The 19636-nt window shown below is 39.7% G+C and overlaps 2 protein-coding genes across 3 annotated transcripts; both read right to left on the bottom strand.

Annotated features, from left to right (window-relative positions):
* Positions 1–57: 57 nt before the first annotated feature.
* LOC119489576 (sodium-coupled neutral amino acid transporter 3-like) lies at positions 58–11960 on the bottom strand. 2 transcript variants are annotated; one of them, XM_037772214.1, is made up of 17 exons: positions 11810–11960; positions 10189–10314; positions 8397–8512; positions 8160–8244; positions 7906–8021; positions 6128–6201; positions 5930–6022; positions 5758–5839; positions 5567–5649; positions 5348–5406; positions 5112–5246; positions 4842–4921; positions 4635–4735; positions 4369–4493; positions 2203–2347; positions 1947–2050; positions 58–1165 (listed from the first exon to the last, which is right to left on the bottom strand). In XM_037772214.1, the coding sequence occupies exons 3-17, from the start codon at positions 8435–8437 to the stop codon at positions 1061–1063; spliced, it is 1428 nt and encodes a 475-aa protein (XP_037628142.1). In that variant the 5' UTR covers positions 8438–8512; positions 10189–10314; positions 11810–11960; the 3' UTR covers positions 58–1060. The 2 variants fall into 2 exon arrangements, with proteins under 2 accessions (XP_037628142.1, XP_037628143.1); XM_037772215.1 differs by lacking the exon at positions 10189–10314 and having other exon boundaries at positions 11810–11950.
* A 1715-nt stretch (positions 11961–13675) lies between these two features.
* Positions 13676–19049, bottom strand: apex2 (APEX nuclease (apurinic/apyrimidinic endonuclease) 2). Its single transcript, XM_037774081.1, has 6 exons — positions 18853–19049; positions 18671–18754; positions 17568–17748; positions 16414–16557; positions 16012–16081; positions 13676–14995 (listed from the first exon to the last, which is right to left on the bottom strand). The coding sequence occupies exons 1-6, from the start codon at positions 18965–18967 to the stop codon at positions 13853–13855; spliced, it is 1737 nt and encodes a 578-aa protein (XP_037630009.1). The 5' UTR covers positions 18968–19049; the 3' UTR covers positions 13676–13852.
* Positions 19050–19636: the final 587 nt, after the last annotated feature.

Here is a 19636-nt window from a genome sequence, read left to right on the forward strand (position 1 = left end):
TCACCGTACTGACGAGTTTCTGGGATGGCTAAAACAGACGCATTTTTAACACTGAAATTGTTTCATGTACAATTTTTAATTGGCCTTTGCTGAACATAAATATAAAAAAGAGTGTGTTCCACCCTATTTCAGCGTGACACAATATTATATTCTTTGGTTTGCAACAAGGGAACTTTTTCCAGGAATACATAAAAACTGTACAAACCACCTCTCTGTGTCTGTTGATTCACGTGGGATTGCCAGTAACTGTCTGTTTGACCTTCATGGATAGCAGCCGAACACCACAAATTGTACCATACTTGTAAAAGATCACCTTAGGCTCAGCTTTGAAGGTGATCAGCTCTACAACAGTCATGTTAAGTGTCCCATTAATATCACATTAAGAACATTATTTAATGTAAGAGTCATTGAAACTTTTATTTAGGTAGATTGGAATGGTTAGCGTGGAGCTGCAGACTAACCCTTGTGTGTCACATTTAGCTGAATCTGTGAGGTTTGAGGAAATTTGGACAACACAGTACCAGCAGATTTTACAGTCTTAAATGTGTAATGATACAGCAACTTCTGGATGAACAAACTGAAATGTTTTTTTGGTATGAAAACGACACAATCAAATTCCTGTCCTGTAAAATCTGAGATGGTAGGGAAGTAAGGATTTTGGCAGTGACTGAGCTATTCCACGGAACTGTACGCATCCAAACTCTAAAATGGGATTTCCATTTGACTCATGCTGTTCCCATTCATCCTTTTGCATTTCTACACATGCCTCCGAACGACATCCTTACTGCGAGGTGTGACATGGGTTTTATTCAGTCAGAACACATTGCTTTGTATTCTCATGCGTCTCCTCCATTACTGGGCCTTTTGTCTGCCCCATCACATGGCGAAGCGCTTCTTTTTTTTTGTGTTGCAAGCGAAGGTTCTTCACATATCCTTCGTCTTGCACGGCCAAACTTTCTTGTTTGGCTTTTGGAGAGGAAAAGATGAGGGGTAATTTACTGACAGGGAGCGCTTTGGTTGGCATTCTGTTTGTATTATTATCTCTGTTCAGTGACGACTGCTAGTGCCCGCCTCCGCTTCTCGACTCCCCCGTCGACCAGTCAATGATGATGAACGACAAACTCATGACCATGAAGATGAATCCCAGTGCAGCAAAGCATGCGGCCTACAGGACAGGAAGGAAAAAATGACATCTGTGTCAACAACACATTGAAAAATACATTGAAATTTAAAGCTGCAGTCAGTAACCTTGAGCAAATATGATAAAAATAAGTTATAAAACAGTCACTATATCCTGACAGTAGTGCATGAGACAGGTAATCTGCAAAAAAAAAACATGTTAGTCTGTGTCCTCCTGTGTCTGTTAATGGCATTTGCAAGATTTCACTGGAGGAAAACAACCAATCAGAACTGAGCAGTCTCTACAGCACCTGTCAATCACTTCTCGTGAACTCCGATCAAACGGTCAAACTAGGCAGCACTGATCAAATATTAATCAAGATTCTGTTACGGTAATGCCTATTTCTTGCCCCGAACATTTGCTCCGGTCGGTGGGCGGTGTTTGGTTTTGGCTCGGCTGTTTTCAACATTACAGTAACAGAATATTGATTCATATTTGATCAGCGCTGCCTAGTTTGACCGTTTGATTAGAATTAGTGAGTTTCGCGAGCAGTGATTGACAGCTGCCTTAGAGACTGCTCGCCTCTGATTGGTTGTTTTGGTTAGGGCAAAGTGGAAACTTGGAAAATGCCATCAGTAGCGCTAGGAGGAGGCAGAGGAACATATATTTTTTTCCACATATTATCTGTCTCATGCACTACTGTCAGGATATAGTGACCATTTTATAAATATAACTTTATATCATTTGCTCAAAGTTCCTGACTGTAGCTTTAAATGACCAAGTTAAATTCAAAGTATCCTCGATAGCAGAAGGAACTGAGTAGTACCTGAATCTTGGGTCTGGACAGAAAAGGCTCCTGGTCTTCAGGAACGATACGAACGTAGAAGATTCCAGGTAGGATGAAGATGAGGCTGGGGGCAGATGTGGCTCCTGAAGGTGAAGGAAGGAGAACAGAGAAGAAGTGAGTTTAATTGAATGTCCTACACAGTAAGTGATTACACAGTTTACGGATGATAAAGTTCACATCACAAAATTCACAGTGAAGCTCAGACCAGACGGCCATTCTTCCTGTGCAAACGTACCGATTAGGCCAAAGATGTCGCGGATGGAGGGCACGAAGATAACGAGCAGATTGACCACAAAGATGAGACAAATTGCGATGCCGATGTGTATGATCCAGTTGAAAGGCTTGTCAGGGAACAAGATCTGGAGCAAGGCCCTGCGGATCTACAGAGGGAAGGAACGAAAGAGGGAGAAAGTCATGCTTTTATCTACAAATAGGTTAGGCTTCAAGATTTAGAAACAATATAAACCACAGGCAGCAAAGCTCCTAAAGGCGTCAACTCCATTCCAAATAACTGACATTTTAACAGGTAGTTTCTGTCACGTGTTAAAGGCAAAATGGCTGCTTTGATATGCTGATGAGTGAGACCAGAAGTGCAACATATTTGAAAGTTTCAACCTACAAAGAGACATTCAGCAGCAGCGTCTGCTCTCTGTACAGTAATATGATGTTAAAGGATGAGTTCAACAATTTGGGAAAATTTGCTCATTTGCTTCCTTGGTGAGAGTTAGATGAGAAGATTGATACCACTTTCATATCTGTCAGTTCAATATGTAGCTGCAGCTGGTTAGCTTAGCATAAGGACTGGAAATAGCTAGCCTGGCTCTCTTCAAAGCCTGCCAGCAGCTCTAAAGTCAACATAGGCAACCAGGGGAGACTCCAAGTAAATAACCCCCTTGTAAAACCACAACCCTATGCTTTAGAAAAATGTTTGTATGGATTAAACAAATGAGGAACAACGTGCAAATTAGTGAGCTTTAGAGGTTTCTTTTGACTTTTAGACAGAGCCAGGCTAGCTGTTTCTCCCTGGTTCCAGTCTTTATGCTAAGCTTGTCTGTCTCCTGGCTTCAGCTTCTTATTGAATAGACAGACATACTGTAAGAGTGGTTACAGTCTCCTCATCTGACCTCTCTGCAAGAAAGTGAATATGCTTATTTCCCAAAATGTTGAACTATTTCTTTAATATAGCCTGTAAAAGGTTTATGACTACAGTATGTGTGGGCTGATCTGCTGTGTGTTCTTAATAATTCCTTTTAGGCTACAGATCATTCTGAAGTTATATTACGGTGTTTTAAAAAAAAGCCCCAGCTGGTTTCAGATGTTACAGTCTGGAAAGCACGGCACTGAAACAGTATGACAGTTTCAGTGCCTTATTTTCTGAGACATACATGCGTCCTTTGGCAGCATCAGTTATGTGGTGTAGAGGCCACGTCAGCAGTATTTTGGATTATGATGTACAGTTTGTAAGTTCGGGATCTCCCTAGACAGCATTGTTAGGAGGTAATTTGGAAATATTTTTTAAAAAGTGAAATGTTTTAAATTGGTCTCAGGCCTATCGACCAATTAAGACTTTTTAAGTAAAGACTCATTAAAAACAATAAACTTTGCATTTGGAATGTCACATGGCTCTATCATGGGCCTACTGCACTTATTTGTCTACTACTAGCTACCACTAGGGATCATTATTCATAATGTTGATTTTAATTGTTACACAGATGATATCTTCCACAATGGTGTACGCATTGAATTTGAGATATAAATGTGTGATTAGCTAATTAAAATAATATGATTACTACATTCTATCTTAAAGACTTATCTAGACCTTTTCTTTAGAGAAACTTGTCATTGTATTTGTCATGTGGAGGCTTCGCTATAATGCAGCGAGGTTCTTTTATATACAGTATTTATGTGCAACATGTATTTTTATACATGTATTCTTGCACATTTAAGTTTTTATATGTGTTTTAATATGTCAATCTTTACGAATTATTTTAAGGCTGCAACTAGTGATTATTTTTTTGATTAATCAATCAATTATTGGGTCACTAAAATGCCATCAAATTTGAAAAAAATGTCCATTACAAGTACACACAACCCAAGGTTTTTTTGGTCCAAAACCCAAAGAAAAACAGAATTATTCACATTCGAGAAGCTGGAACCATTTTGGCTTTAAACATTTCTTAAAGAATTATCTGATGAGCAAAATAGCTCATACACTTCAACAAATCAACTATTCAACCAATTGTTTCAAATCTATATTCTTTTGATCTCCTCTTTTGCATCTCTTAGTTTTACTGATTTTATCTGAATCAACTTTTGTTATTAAGTAAAGTGTGTTGAATTTTAATGTGTGTGAGGAAATCATAACAAATATTGTCATTATTCTTGTTAGTACATGTCTTACCGGGAAAAGAACCACAGGGACAGTCAGAGTGACGGCCACCAGCACGGCCAGACGCACACAGAGAACCAGGACGTCCAGGTTGTCCACTCGGCTGTAGGTGTGTAACAGCTCTGACTCCACAGCACCTACACACAGAGAAGCTCTTTACACATCTCACGTGATCTATTCCCTCTTTCACAACACTGGAAAATATATATGGACAAGTGACTCATTCATAACTTCAGAACAAGGTGACCTTTGACTCTCATGAGTAAACAGCGTATTACCATAGAAGGTGAGGTAACCAAAGAGAGCCGTTAGCAGGTACATGACGAACATGGCCAGGATGGAGATGTTGGCGACAGTCTGCATACGTCTCTTGGTGGCGCTGAGGTAAAGGCAAGCAGAAAAATCACGTTACTTTTACTGAAATGTTTGCTCTCTGTATGCCAATAAAAGTACCACGTTTGGATTTTGTGAAATAGACGACTTACTCTCGTAGCTCAGTGTAGATTGGTAGCACCTCTGGGTGGCAGACGAAAGCGAAAGCCAGGATTGGAATAGTGTACACAGTCTAAAAGCCAAACGTGCCAAAAGGTCAGTGAGTTACCTACCAAACATAGCTTGAGGAACACAATCAAATGCTTGTTTTATACCCGCTGTTAACATAACGCGCTCTAGTGCAGAACATGTAGCAGTGAATCTGAAGAAATAAATATGCAGCGGACGATACAGGAAACTAGACAAAATGTTTTTCCTCTGACCTGTGAGTTCATGGTAAACATTTTGGCCTCGCAGAAGTCGTCCGTCACATTAACGGCAGTGTGGACGTAAGCAGGAGTAATGTTATGATGTGTATCCTCCAGTGGACATTCAATGTTGAATTTCTTGTAGATAACCTGGGGAGACACACCCATCGGTTAATCCAAGATAAATATTTAACGGAGGAACAGGTGGTGGTATTGTATTTATCTTTGCTGGCTCACTAGTTGAGACTCACCGAAATGAGGAAAAACACCATGCAGGAGAGGGAGAAGCCACTGGTATAGCCCAGATAACCTGTGTTGCAATGATTACAATGATTTATGGATTCTGGAAGTACTTTAATTTCACATGAAAGTAGACACCACAAAAAAACAGGTAGTGGATACATGATGCAACATGGGAGAATATGGGGTAAATTTAAAAAGAAAATGTGATGACAGAATGAAAAACATACCGAGTCGTTTCATGAGTGAAAGAGGAAGGATGACGAAAGCACTAACAATCATGATCAAGTAGTTTCCATTCATGAACCACTCTCTAAGAGACAACCAGACAAACAGATGAGAAAAAAATCAGTACATCACCAAAACGAAAAACTGAAACTATACACAAATATCATAGTCAGAATAGCACTTTGACACTCACCCTGTGTTTTCGTATTTACCGAGGAAAGCTAGAATAACCAGTGGGAGCTCAGACTTGACGATGAAGAGGTAGCTGGACATTGCTAAAAGGAAGTGAAAACAGTCGATCTTAGCACACTTACAGATCAAACATAAGCATCAAAGGGAGGAGAAAAATGGAGTGACAATTATACCTCCAATGTTGTGTACTGTAATGATGCATCCGGCCACTATTTTTCCCGATGTACCAAAAGCCCGATTCCCAAGCTGCTCATAAGCCCGGATGCCTGAGAAAACATTATACACATATGACTGTGATAAGTTACGAATGCAGGATCGATTATATGGCTACATCTGCTGGGTTGTGTGTGTTGAGTTTTGCTCTGGCTTACCGACAACTCCGGCACTTCTCAGCAGGAGGTGAATGGAATATGCAGACAGAATGGCGATGGACACCAACAGGACTCTGAAACACACAACCATAGAGATGTGTTGGGAAATGTTATTCATGTCTAGAAATGACATGGCAGAAATGTATCAATGGTCTCACAAATTCTTATTGGAGCTAAAACTGTGCTATTATCTTAAAGATACAATGTGTAGGATTTGGTGGCATCTAGTGGTGTGGTTGCAGATTGCAACCAACTGAGTACTCCTCCGCTCATTCCTCCATTCCAAGACGGCGGTAATGTGAGCCGCTGAGAGCAAAACCGTGGTAACGCCACTAGAGGTCATCCTTACCATAATAACACAACTTTAGGAGCAACGTAAGTCAGACTGGCGCTACCACAGTTTTGCACTCTGCGGCTCACGTTACTGCAATTTCACAAGCATGTCGGAAAACTACGGTGGCCTTCAGGTAACGTAAAAAAAAGGTTCTCGCTAGAGCCAGTGTTTGGTTTGTACTCCATGAAGAGGACCCACTCTCTATGTGGATATGAAGGGCTCATTCTAAGCTAACGAAAACACAACGATTCTTAGTTTTAGGTGATTATACACCATTATTACACGGCTTTGTTGAATACTTGATTCTGATTGGTCAATAACGGCATTCTACGGTCTGTTATTTCTTTATAGCAGACCATTGCTATGTATAACAGACTGTTGCTATGGGCGCAGTTCTGATGTCGGACTCTGGAGGACCGTTTTTATGTCAAATTATGGATTTCTTAAGTAAGTAGCCGTGTAATAAGCAGGATAATGTACAGCTAGCAGGTCATTGTTGTGAAATAAACCCCTTCAGGGGTTCAGGGTCTTTCACAGTTTATTTAAGTTTATTTCACAGCAATGACCGGGTCGCTTTACATTATCCCTTACGTGAAAACATAGTTATGAATATTGTATCCCATTTCTGCTAATAGATCCCCTGAAATCTTACACACTGTTCCTTTAATAAATAAATAAATAAAGACAGACAGAAAGAAAGAAAGAAAGAGAGAGAGACAGAGAAATAACACTATTCTTTAGAAGCTTCTTCAGAAACTAAATTCTAACAAGAAATTCTTGTAATTGTTGTCTTTTCTTCTTTTTTTTCCACCCACACATGTGTGTTTGGCCTTGAGAGACCGGCTCTCCAGCCGTCCTCCACCTCCCCCCTGCCACATAGCACAGGGCTGATCCAGGCAGGCGTGTCTTGGATCTGATCACTACCGGCTATTTTTAACCACTCAAATCTGATTTAGGGAAGCTGCGTGTGTATGAGCTCTAATGTACATTCTGACAGATCAGGCCTCGTATGCTAGCCACTGTGTGTATATACCGTATTACGCCGACAACTCACACACAGGTAGACAGACAGAAACACAAACATAAACAAACACAGAGCCCATCACCATGCTACCACACATACCTGTCCAAAACACAAATACACTTACAGTCAGATGATACACACACACCCTTGTGGCCCTACTCCGAGCCTTATAAGGACCACCAACATGAGCTTAATCCTGATTCTATTGTCAACTTTGAATTCTAACCTAAACAAATGATTAATTACAATTAATTTATAGTGCACTTTTCAAGAAAGAAGCACAAATACCTTTACAGCATTAGGAAGCTAAAAGACTGAGATACAAGTGGCAAACATTTATACAATATAGTAAAAGATATAACATGAGCATACAGCCTGTTTAGCCAACATGAGGGCTGCGCTAGGCTTGAATATACTCACAGAAAAAGAACGATTCCGGTGTTGGACATCGCAAAAGCCAATCCCAGAATTCCACTGCCCATGATGGCGTTACTGAGGTTAAAGATGGACATGCCAAATGAGGTCTTTCCTTCGAACTGCAGCAACAAGAGGATGTTACACCGACAAATCGATTAATAAACAAACATCGCATTAATTGTATTTACTGTGTCTGATTTTACTGCAGCAAACCAATGTGACTTCTACATTTGCATGAACTGAGCAAAAGCACTCACATCTGTAAATTGGTTTTCTTTCTTGACACCAGTTTTATTAGGGAGAAACTTCTCCTGTTCAGCCAAGGCGCCCAGCTCATCAAACCTACAATGGAATAAAAATCATGGGTTTGAGGGAGCCGCCAAAATACTGCAACTTTTTAAAAAATACACGTTTACAGACACATTTAAACTTCCAACCTTTGCTGTGACGTGTCGTACATGTATCAGTAAATGCTGTTCATTTGTGAGTCTTACCCATCTTCCCTGCTGTGTCCATTCAGCTTCTGGAGCTCCATCCTGGCTGCTGCGGTTGTGACTTGAGAGATCTACTTCTGCTGGACTGAAAGAATCCTCTTCAAGCCGTCACCTGGCTGGAGGTAAAGAGCAAAAACATTGTTTCATTTATGGTAGCCATACTTACACAAATCTCCTACACATTTTGGAAAATATATATGCACGGGGAAGGTTTATTGTCAGCTGGGATTTACATAACATTCAAACTTTCATCATGCGTGAAGAAAACTGCGAGCAGGGTGAGCTCGGCACGTGTCTTTACCTTGCATAGCGTCTGTATGCATCACCCAACAAGTTCAAACAAGATCTCAAAACGAGTCTGAGGGAGAATTGTGATGTATGTACAGAATAATTTTATGAGATAGATGTAAGCCTCTGGTCTACGATACAATATATCAATATGTATATAGTAACGTTACAGTGACAGGCTAGCAAAGGTCTTTAAATAACCTTTTAAAGGTAAATACCAGTTATTTGCACTTGAACAGCAGGAAGCCACAGCACTCAAGAAACACTGAATATCACTAATGTAATACAAACAGAAAATGCTATGTGGCTTCCAAAGGGCAGGATCTATTTATAAAAGTCTTGAGACACACGCCACTGTAATTTTTCCCTGTTGCTAAAGACAACAAGAATGTTGCTTCTCTCTTTTGGCGTTGCAAAAAATTCTTTGACTCTGCTTTATTTTTGGAGTTGTGAACAAAATAAAAGGGACACTTGGGGATGTAAGTCCATTTAAAGCTTGTGTGACATGAAAGGCTTTAAATAACAAATGTTGTCAGAGGACTTATGTTGCTCTAATCTGTTGTGGGCCACACAAAGCTTGGCATGGACGGACTCTGCGAATGAGCGTAGGTCTGTTCTGCTGCTGCCACGGGGGTCATGGGATACTTCTCTGTGGGTCAGACTGCCCTCTGGATTTTCACATCTGACCCCTAAGGACACACTTGCACCACATTGTGCCATTCCTTCAGAGTTTCACACATTTATAATGCTATACGCTCATCAATGAACAGGCCTCTGGATGCACAATAATCCATCAAGTTTGGTGGTGGGGCCACAGTGTGAACCATGCCATTTAGTTTAAATACAGAGTAGCCTTTTCACTGTACACCGGCCTCAGGTCAAGCTCGGTTAGCTACATACCCGATGACTTTCCCATGGTCCACAGCCAATAAACACACAACCAACAAATTATAGACTAAACGTCAGCACTACTTTGTCATTTAACTTTGACAAAATAGCCAGTTTTGATGGATTAAATTACCACTCTCACATTGTAAAAAGGCAGATTTCTACAAATTGGCCATGCTTTGCATTTTCATGTGGGGGAGATTGTAGAACAAGACAAACCTGGTTGACTAGAAACTTGTTCCATGTCTAGAGTAATCATTGAGCACGACGACAGCTCTCTTACAAAGTGGAAGCAATAAAAGGGTGGGAAAAAGTAATAAAAAGTGCTTCTGCACTTACTAATCCTAACATCTCTTCAAACAACCTACCTCATGCGCTTTTACAAAGAGTTGTAATTAGAAAATACATCTAAATATGACATAATAAATGATCTATATAACAGTGACATTGCAACACAGTAGATCTTGCAGTAGCTTTTCTATCCAGCATTGTGCACCACATGGCTCTTGTCTGACGCAAGACCAGCTCACTATTGACAGTTAGCCCTTCCCCTCTTCTTCCTCATCGTCTAAAACACAAGGACACACACTCATACACACATTTTCCAGCAACTTACCCAAGAACAAGGTTGGATTTCTTTTCTGATTATTTGACGGCTAGATCCTTGTGGAAGTTCACTCTGTGTTCAGACTCTTCCAAATGTTTATGTGTAGCTTTGTTCTTAGGAGTCTCTCCAAAGCTCCTTGGTAGTGAAGAGAGGAGAGAGTGAGAGAGATTAGAGGCTGGGAGGAGTGAGTGGGGAAATGGGAACACCCATACTTTAACCCTTTGTTAAACCAGGTAGAGTTGCAGTTCCTTTCACCAGGTGTCTACACTGGAAAAGGTGTCAACACTATAGTGTTTAAACAAAAGTAGTATGTAGTTTTCAGAGCAGTTCAAGGCCACAGGTAATCCCAGCAATCAACAGGGTGTTCATACTGGAGACAAATTATCATGTCATTACAGACTATAAAGGAGGGACGAGGCGGGTGGCAACCGAGGGGGCTTTGTCACAGCACGGGCGGATACTCTCTGACAGTTGGCATCCTGCTGGAAGTCGCAGTGATGGTAATTAGCTTAGGAGATAAGTGCTTTTTTAGGATTGCCCACATGTGATTGTGCTTAGGAGTGGAAACATTGTGCACACTTATCATATGCTTGATCCAAAACAAACATCCTATAAATGTTCCTGCACAGTTCAAGCATCTCAGAAAACTCAAGTTTTACAACATTTTGTCAATGACAGAACACACCTCCATACTTCTACATCATATAAAGAGATGCCGTGTATACTTCCCTAACACAGCAACACAAACTCATGTTCAACCTGTTGCTCGTTCATCAAGATTAAAATGTCATCCACTTCTCAGTGACGACATTACAGTTGGCTGATAAAGTTCAACTTAACTGAGATACAGGCTTTTTTGTCTGAACACCCGAGAAACACCCACATTTTCTTTATCTCGGCATGACACAGATCCTTTACTGGAAAATGTTGTTGTTTTTGTGTTTTTAAGATCTCATCTAAGTGGCAGTGTACACAGATGGCAGATTTTATTTTGTCTTTATAGCTCTTAAAGATTTTTTATAGTTACATTTTTAGAAAGCTGGACATCATAATGAAAGAAAAGCAAACTTCAACATTTCAACAATTTTGTCAGGGTATTTGGAGCAGTCAAGATCAAGGTCTGTACAGACTGGGTGCATTTAAATAATGAAAAGAGCAACATGGCTACCTCGGTCACCTTAAATGACCCCACCAGTTAATGATTTAGAAAAATCCAGGACAAAGCAACTCACATATAAAATCTCATATCTCAATCTCAAAGCTCATCAGGAGACATCTCGTCTTGTTAAATCCACCACGTATCAAGCATTAAATGTTATTTTTGTACCTTAGTGATACCAGCACATGCAGCCAAGATGATCTCCCATTACAGTGAGTCATTTAAAATCCCACCTCTTTGCTGAACTAACTGCCAGCATGTCAAAAAAAGGGACGGCATTAATAGATTCTCGGCTGATGGGTTTAAAGCAGAAACCAGCTGGAAAGAATCCGTATCTCTACTGTCAGTCCATTATCAGTGGAGTTAATGATAACTCTTTTCTTAATTATCTCCCCGCATGTAAACGTGGGAAGTTGTCGTGGCCCACATGGTGGAGCAGCTGTAGATTGCAGGCCTTCTTCCTGTACTCACCTCTCAGACAGATGGATGTCCTCACTCTAGACAGATGTAACAGGGTAAAAGTTCAGACTTGTTGGATTGTTCACGTCAGAAATGCTGCTTTTCACCGAGGCCACGAAGTTCCCTGCAGCTGTAAGAGGAGAGAGAAAAGATGGGGGAAGGAGGGAGGTAGTAATTGCGCGCTTTAAGAAATATCCTGCCAGAGCCACTCCCCCTTCCAGGCAGATTGGGCCACACATGGGGCTCTCTTACTTTATTAAATACTGTAAACTATATTTGGACACTATAAGCATTTTATCTTATACTCCAGGAGCATTTTTGGAATATTCAAGCAGTGTTTCTAATGAAATGTAAATGCCTAAAGCAAATAAAAACTACATCCTGGTTACAATACTCTTACGCTTACTGGCCTACATTACAGCGGTTGTACTGTGGCTGTGCAGCTGGTATAGTGTCAGCAACATGTGCTGCTGTGGAGAGTTATTTTTCATTTCTTGTTTGAGCTTCAGCTTTGAGCCATCAGCTCACTACCATTGCCATCTAGTGGACACCAAGGTACCAAAGAAAATCACTGATCAGCAACTAATACACAACACAATGGCCAACAACGGCATCCAGATGTGAAAATTAAATATTCAATCTGTTTTTAAAATAACTGACATCAATTAGACCATCAGAATCCTTATGATGTGAGCCACTTTAAAGGGGACATATCATGAAAAACTCACTTTTTCAGAGCTTGTGTACATACATTTAGGTATCTTGAGTGCCTACCAACCCACATGTGAAATAAGACAACCCAGTCCGTTTTTTGTGGGCTGCCTAGATCAGAAAACATGTGCATTCAAATACCCAAACTACCATACCATTTAGTATGCCAGAAAAAGATTTAATATGTCAAATGGAGTATGCCAAAAATACCATGATGTCCTATTACATTCGGTTGCATTGTGCAGTATGCAAGCCAGCATGCTGTTCTGGCTATTCTGACCCACAATCCTCCATGCAGCAGCGGATATATGAGCAAGAGGGTCAAAGTAGAATGTCCCAATTGTTTGAATACTGCATGCAACAGTGCGTCCTTTGTAAGGGCAGCTGCAGTATGTACTAAAAGCAAAAAGCAAAAGTATGCAATTTGGAACACAGCCGTGATTCAACAAGCCATTCAGATTTGGCTCCGCTTCCTATGTCACCTGCAGGCTCATTAGAATATACCGCCCTCAGCATGAGAACTACCTTTGCAAAGGTGCACCATATTTTTCTCACAAGCCAATCAGAGCAGACTCGGCTTTTTCAGGATGGGGTCTTAAAGAGACAGCCGCTAAAACGGAGTGTTTCAGACAGAGGGTGAATACAGGTATATTCAGACAGACAGTAAGAGAAAAATAATGTTGTTTTTTTTTAACATGAAAGCATGTAAACATGTTCTAGTAGAAACCCAAAATACAAATATGAACTTGAAAATGAGCATGATATGTGCCCTTTAACTCAATCGTCCCTACACAGGCCAGTTTCATATGTTTCAGGTAATGCGAACAAGTATGACTGCAAAGTATTATTTTCATAATTGATTCATCTGCTGATTACGTCCACAATTAACTGATACATCATTTAGTCTGTAAAATGTCAGGAGATCGTGGGAAATGCAAAGCACAGTTCCCAGAGTGACATCTTCAAATTGCATGTTTTGTGCAACCAGCACTCCAAAACTCAAAGATATTCAATTTACAATGATATACAACAGAAAAATGTTGCAAAACATTGATTATATTTTGCATTTTTGCTGGAAAAATTATTATAAAAATGGTTGCACATTCATTGTCTGTTAATCTACTGATTGTTTCAACTCCAAGAACAAATAAAAGCTCAAACTCAAAGTAATAGAAAACTGTCTTTTAATACCATTATTATTAGCAAAGAACAAAACACAGTCAATAATTAAAGTCTGCGAAATGATGAGACATCTGTGTAGTAGCTTTACAGTACTTGTTTGAGCTAGAGGTTTTACTGACGGGTCAGGAAAAAACAACTTCTGTGGTCTGTACAGTAAACACATCACTTCCCCTTGTCAACCCACGTAAAGAAATTACAGCGAGCCTGGGGGTTGGAGGCGTGTCCCTGAGGACGGGCACACACAAAGAACTGTTTGCCCATGGTCGGCCCCTCCTTTTTCACAGTACGAAGCACGCAGGGTTCCCCGTGGACCTTACAGGAGGGCGGCGGGGGCGGTCCACGAAGCACCGACTTCCAAAACACCGACGACGCCCCTTTCTTGGCATCTGAGTGTCCCACAGCGGGCTGTGAGGTTAAATGTTTTGTCTTTTTGTAATTTTCCTCTGTGGTGCTGCTGGTGCACAGCTGTGGTGACCCTTCACAGAAAAGCTCAGTATTTTCAGGTGTGCTGCTTGTGAACGAGGATGCGTCCTCGCTAGTTGTGGACGCTTCTTGGGAGTTTTGTGATGAGGTAACTTGGTCCACGCTGAGTGTTTTTTCACACTGACTGACAGGGGTTTCAGTAGAGGGAACGACATTTGTGAGTTTGGGCTTGAAAAAGGAAAGGAGGCTGCCCTGCGGCTTTGAAGAAGTCTTTACTGTCTTAGTCTTTTTCCCCTTTGGGGCAACACAGTCTGATGTTAATAACCGTTTTTTACCAGAGACATTTCCAGCTCCGGATGGGTTTAAATTCTCCCTCCTTTCCTCCTCCTCTTGAGATCCAGGTAAACTATCCCTCGGCTCAGACTGAGTGGATTTTTGGTCCACCTTAACAAGGAAGCGGGAGAGTTTCTGCTGCTTGCCGGCAAACTCTGGCAGGTAGCGAGTACAGAGGGGAGGAGGCTTGGAACTAGGCTGGAGGGAGCAGCTCAGTTGCCCCCACACGGGGCAGTGGTCGGACCCCTCCACCTCTGGCCTGATGTCTACTGCCACAAACTGCTCCCTGGCTAGCTGGCAGTCGGCGAATATGTAGTCGATGCGCGTGCCGTAGTTGGTCTGCCGCGCTCCAGTCATAGTGGACCAGCATGTGAAGGCGCAGGTGCGAGTTGGGTGGAAGTAGCGAAAGGTATCCACAAATTTCCCACTGTGGATGGGATTCGATGAAGTGACCTCAGATTCTTCACTGGGTTCATCCTCAATCGCCTCCTCCTCACTGTGCAAAAAGCCATTTAGCCATTTCCTCCCTGGGTTTTCACCAAAATCATCCTAAGTAATGAGAAAAAAAAGTAGGTAGAGTTTCATTATTATGAGTAAGCACACCGTTCACAGGCACATTTTCATGTAATATTATATAAAAGGAATGGTTTGACCTTTTGGTAAAACATGTTGATTTGCTTCCTTGCTGAGATTGATACCACTCATGTGAAGCCATAGCCAGGAGACAGTTAGCTTAGCATAACGATCGGAAGCAGGGGGAAACAGCTGGCCAGTATACACTGAAACTCGTCGTTTTTTCACTTCTGTTTTTGTGCGGATTACACGCATGAAATATGCCATTTAAAGCTGCTGGTGCGTGGATTTGGTTTGCTTTGGTCAGAGCCATGCTAACTGTTTACTAGTACATGTTTTTCTTTATAAGGCCATTATTACACAAACTGTCTCCTTATTTATATTCTCAGCTGACTCCTATCAGTGGCTGCAACCTTCAGTCAAGCGGACAAATTATATATGGCAATCCTCGTACCCACACTGTCTTTGGTAAAAGTGCTTTTAAAGTTTTTTTCCCCTCATCTTGGTGTGAATTAAAGAGTCACCTAGATCATTTTATAAGCATGGAAGATTATAAAAACAGAATAAAGGACTATTTGACCACTGAATGCACATGCCCTGTTACTGATCACTGCTGATTCATTTTTTGATGTCATTTGAAAAAAAAATTTTGTTGTCACGTTTTGTTCTAAGTCTGTTGCGTGTGTCTTTTATGTGAAACTCTTAATGCTGCTGTCTTAGACAGGACTCCCTCGAAAAAGAAATTCTGAATCTCAATGAGAAATATTCCCTGTAAAATAAAGGTGAAATAAAATAAAAATAAATGACTCCTGTTTCCATTCATTAATGCTAAGCTAAATTAACCGGCTGCTGGATGTAACTTCATATTTACCATACAGTCATGATTGGTATCAATCTTCTCCTCTGACTCTCGGCAAGATATCGAATAAGCTTATTTCCCAAAAGAGACAAGCAAAACATTCATATGTACAGTATTCAAGCATTTTACTTACAATATCACTGGGGTCACAGTGGTCTATTTGCCGGTGAGATGTATTTACATCTCCCAAAACAATCACGTGGCTGAAAAATAGAACATAAAAAACATTAACTCTGAATTTTTAAAGAGGTGAGGAGATAAGTTGCAAACACTCTCATGGTACACTGTCCAAAATAAAGACTGTAAATGCAAGAATTAACTATATACGGCTTCTTTTTACCACATTGTAAACTGCTTTAAGTTGTTATTGACATGACATGAAACATAGACAGTGCTCAAGCTCAAATTCGCAACAGCCGTAAACTGGTAAAAGGCTGCATTGTTAGAAATTAAACCAGTTCCATAGTTAAAATGTGGTAAAAGTAGAATATAGCTGTAACTACAATCTTTATTTTCAGTCTGTGGAAACTCTCACCTCCCATCTTTCAGTATAGATTCAGCCCGACTCTGGAGCAGCTTGTAGAACTGCAGTTTGAACTGCTTTCTCTCAGGCTTTTCAGGGTCAGCCCGTGGACAGTATACATTGATCACAGTAACAGTTTGCTCTTTGTCCTGACACCTGTAGAGTCAAAAAGAGGAATGGACATCTATAGTTTACAACTACTTTACAAAATGAATTACACATGCATTGAAATCTCCCTTGTGGTCTTTATCAACATTACACGTTACATAACGTTACAACGTTACATTTTGATCAACGACTTGCATGATTTTGTTAGAGGAAACTTTAAATTGAATCAAAATCTAGCTGCTAGTAGATATTTAGATAGGTAGGTGTAATTTATTGATCCAAAATTGGGAAATGATTGTGCTACAGCAACAGTTTATCCAGGCAATGCACCAGAACAGTAAATAAAATGTACACATCAACACTAGAGAAATATATCAATAGAATACACAATATAAAGCATATTGGAATACACTATAAATATACCCAACTACTACAACTAGCATAAAAAATCTAAATTATAAGGATAGAATAACCTACTATATACATTAGCAAAGTGTGCAAGTTACAATGTTTGTTCTTAAATAAAAAATAAATGAGGTAGTAAATGTGTAAATTTAGATGTGCAAAATTCAACATGTGCAAGATTATTGCAGGAGCAGAACAGAATGAATGGTTGAGTAAAGATTGTAATGGATATTATTGGGGCTGTCCTCGACCAAAGAAAATTATTTTCTTTAGAAGTCGACTAACACTCATATGATTTTGTCGACTATTTGATTAGTTGATTTAGTCGACAGATCTGTAAAACTGAGTTTCTTCTGAAAGAGTCAAACAAAAGTACCACTTTAAATCAGATATGTGCTCATAGAAATAAGTCATTCAGCATAAAAAATGACTAATCGACTAAAGAAATCTTAGTCGACTAAGACCAAAATGACTGATGAGTTGACTAATCGACTAAGAGGGGGCAATCCTAGATATTATAATGCATATATAGTTTCTATTTTTAAAATGATATAAGTGCATTGACAGAGACAAGTACCCAATACAGCACATATAACATCCTTTATAATATGCAAGAAGCATGTTATAAAGGAAACCTAATATTTTGCTCTTACGTGATTCTGTGCTGTGTGATAACAGCTCGCCCTTCATTGTCCAAAAGCTGCAGCTCCTCGCTGCTGAACTCACTCTGGTCCCCGTAGCACCCAACAGCCCCTTCATGGTTGGTCAGCAGACCCGTGAGACCCTCCTCAGCAGCAAATGGAGTGGCACCGTCTTTACAGTAAGTGGCAACCCCTGTGCATGCCAGGAATGAGAGGAGATTTAGTTTGTTTAGTGCAGTGTGTCAGCAGCAGCAGCTATAAAGCATGTGTAACAATGGGCAGTGGCATTAACAGGGATCTTCTGTTGCATTGATAACTAAGTGCACATTCAGTGAAGTTAATTCTGGCATCTTTTATTCTAGAAGTGTGTGTGTCTTCTCCTCTGGGTAAACTAAATATCCTACAATTGAAAAGAAAAACAGCTTTGATCTAAAGACACAAAATGAATTGTTTTACTGTATTGTTATTGTTGTTGTTATATATATATCTTGTCCTCATTGTTTGTTATCACTATTATGTATTCATATTATTTCTTTATAGAATAGAATAGAATAGAAAGCTTTATTGTCATTGTATTAAATACAACGAGATTCACAGTTGCCACTTCTGGTCAGTGCTTTAAACAAATACTTGACAAGGCTAAATGAGGCAGATAAAACATGTAACAGGTAAAACACACACAGTTATATAAAGCAAATAAAACAGGTAAAATCGATGTAATAAATAAATATAAACAGAAGTGTTACACTAGAAGTATAAAATGTAAAAATAGATGTAATGTAAACAGAGGTAATTGTACTTGTCAAATAGGTAGGGTATATGTAATAAATAAAATGCAAACAAAGTTGCACTTGAGGTGTATATTGCATCAAGGATATATTGCACAGATAGAGGTATTCACATTCAGTGTATTCATATTGCACAGGTTTATTGTTTGTTCAAATCTGTGCAATATTAATCTTGTCTTTAGGTAGAGGCTTCAGATAAGCCCAGTGTTTTCTTGCCTTTTTCCTGCACTTTATATTATTAATTTATTTCTTTTGTTATGTTGTATAGTGTTAAACTGTGCAAAAAAAATGATAAAATAAAATAAACTTTAAGACAATGTAATGAACCTGAATAGCCGCTGCGTCCTCGACTGAAGCTGAAATATGAGTTGTATCCGTCAACAATAGCAGTTCTCTCATCCAGCAGGTCTCCTGTGGAGGAGAAACACATGTTGGGTTTAACTTCTGCCTGGTTAACAGTTACACCAGCTACATGACAGCCTGCACGTTTTACAACAAACACCACCTACTTGTCACTTTTGTCTCTTGAACACAGATAATATCTGCGTCCAGGGAATCCAGAGCCTTTTTAATGCCGCCTCTGAAAGTCCTTATGCCATTTATGTTCCAGGAAACGACCTTCATTGTGTAAAACTAATGTTAGTCTGCAGCTGCAGACAGACGACAGTTTACACACCCGGAGGTAAACCGGAAGCAAAGAGAGGGTACGAGCGGAAGTGTTTCTTCACTATGAATTTTTTTTTTTTTTGTATTTTTTTTGTATTATTATTTCAAAATGACAGCATACATAGTAACAGCAGAAAACATTAAAAACATTTACATACAAAAGAAGCATAGCGAAAACATAAACAAAGAGCTGTGCCAAACATAAAAGGACAACAGAAATGAAACAAAACCAACATAAAATAATGAAAAAAAAAAAACACAATAAAAAAATAAAGTAAATAAATAATAATAAAAAAGCGAGAGTATGACAATAATTCCACTTAAAGAGATGGTCATTAGGACATACAGGATTAATCCCAACACTCCATAGTATAGGCAAGCACCCAACTGGACAATATGCACGCCCTGTAATAAACCAGAAACTGTCAAGCATGTTCTTACAGAGTGCAACAAATATGACAAAGAAACTGGTTGCTATGATTACAGTGACAAGGACAGTAATGCATTTTTTTCTTATTAATTTAATTTTAATTCTAGCGAAGTTCCACATTCACAAGTGTAAATTTACCAAAAAAAGCCTAATTTCTTTGTATTTATGAAAGAAATGGATCTATTTACAATTTCTTC

The sequence above is a fragment of the Sebastes umbrosus genome, chromosome 6 (assembly GCF_015220745.1).
Source record: "Sebastes umbrosus isolate fSebUmb1 chromosome 6, fSebUmb1.pri, whole genome shotgun sequence".
Taxonomy (NCBI): domain Eukaryota; kingdom Metazoa; phylum Chordata; class Actinopteri; order Perciformes; family Sebastidae; genus Sebastes; species Sebastes umbrosus.

Coding starts and splice junctions, on each gene's coding strand:
- apex2 (XM_037774081.1), bottom strand. CDS start 18,967: ATGAAGGTCGTTTCCTGGAACATAAATGGCATAAGGACTTTCAGAGGC. Junction 16,082..16,413: donor TCTATACTGAAAGATGGGAG/GTGAGAGTTTCC, acceptor TCTATTTTTCAG/CCACGTGATTGTTTTGGGAG. Junction 14,996..16,011: donor ACTGTGACCCCAGTGATATT/GTAAGTAAAATG, acceptor CTCATTACTTAG/GATGATTTTGGTGAAAACCC.
- LOC119489576 (XM_037772214.1), bottom strand. CDS start 8,437: ATGGAGCTCCAGAAGCTGAATGGACACAGCAGGGAAGATGG. Junction 4,494..4,634: donor TGGTTACCTCACCTTCTATG/GTAATACGCTGT, acceptor CTCTGTGTGTAG/GTGCTGTGGAGTCAGAGCTG. Junction 1,166..1,946: donor TGTCCAGACCCAAGATTCAG/GTACTACTCAGT, acceptor CCTGTCCTGTAG/GCCGCATGCTTTGCTGCACT.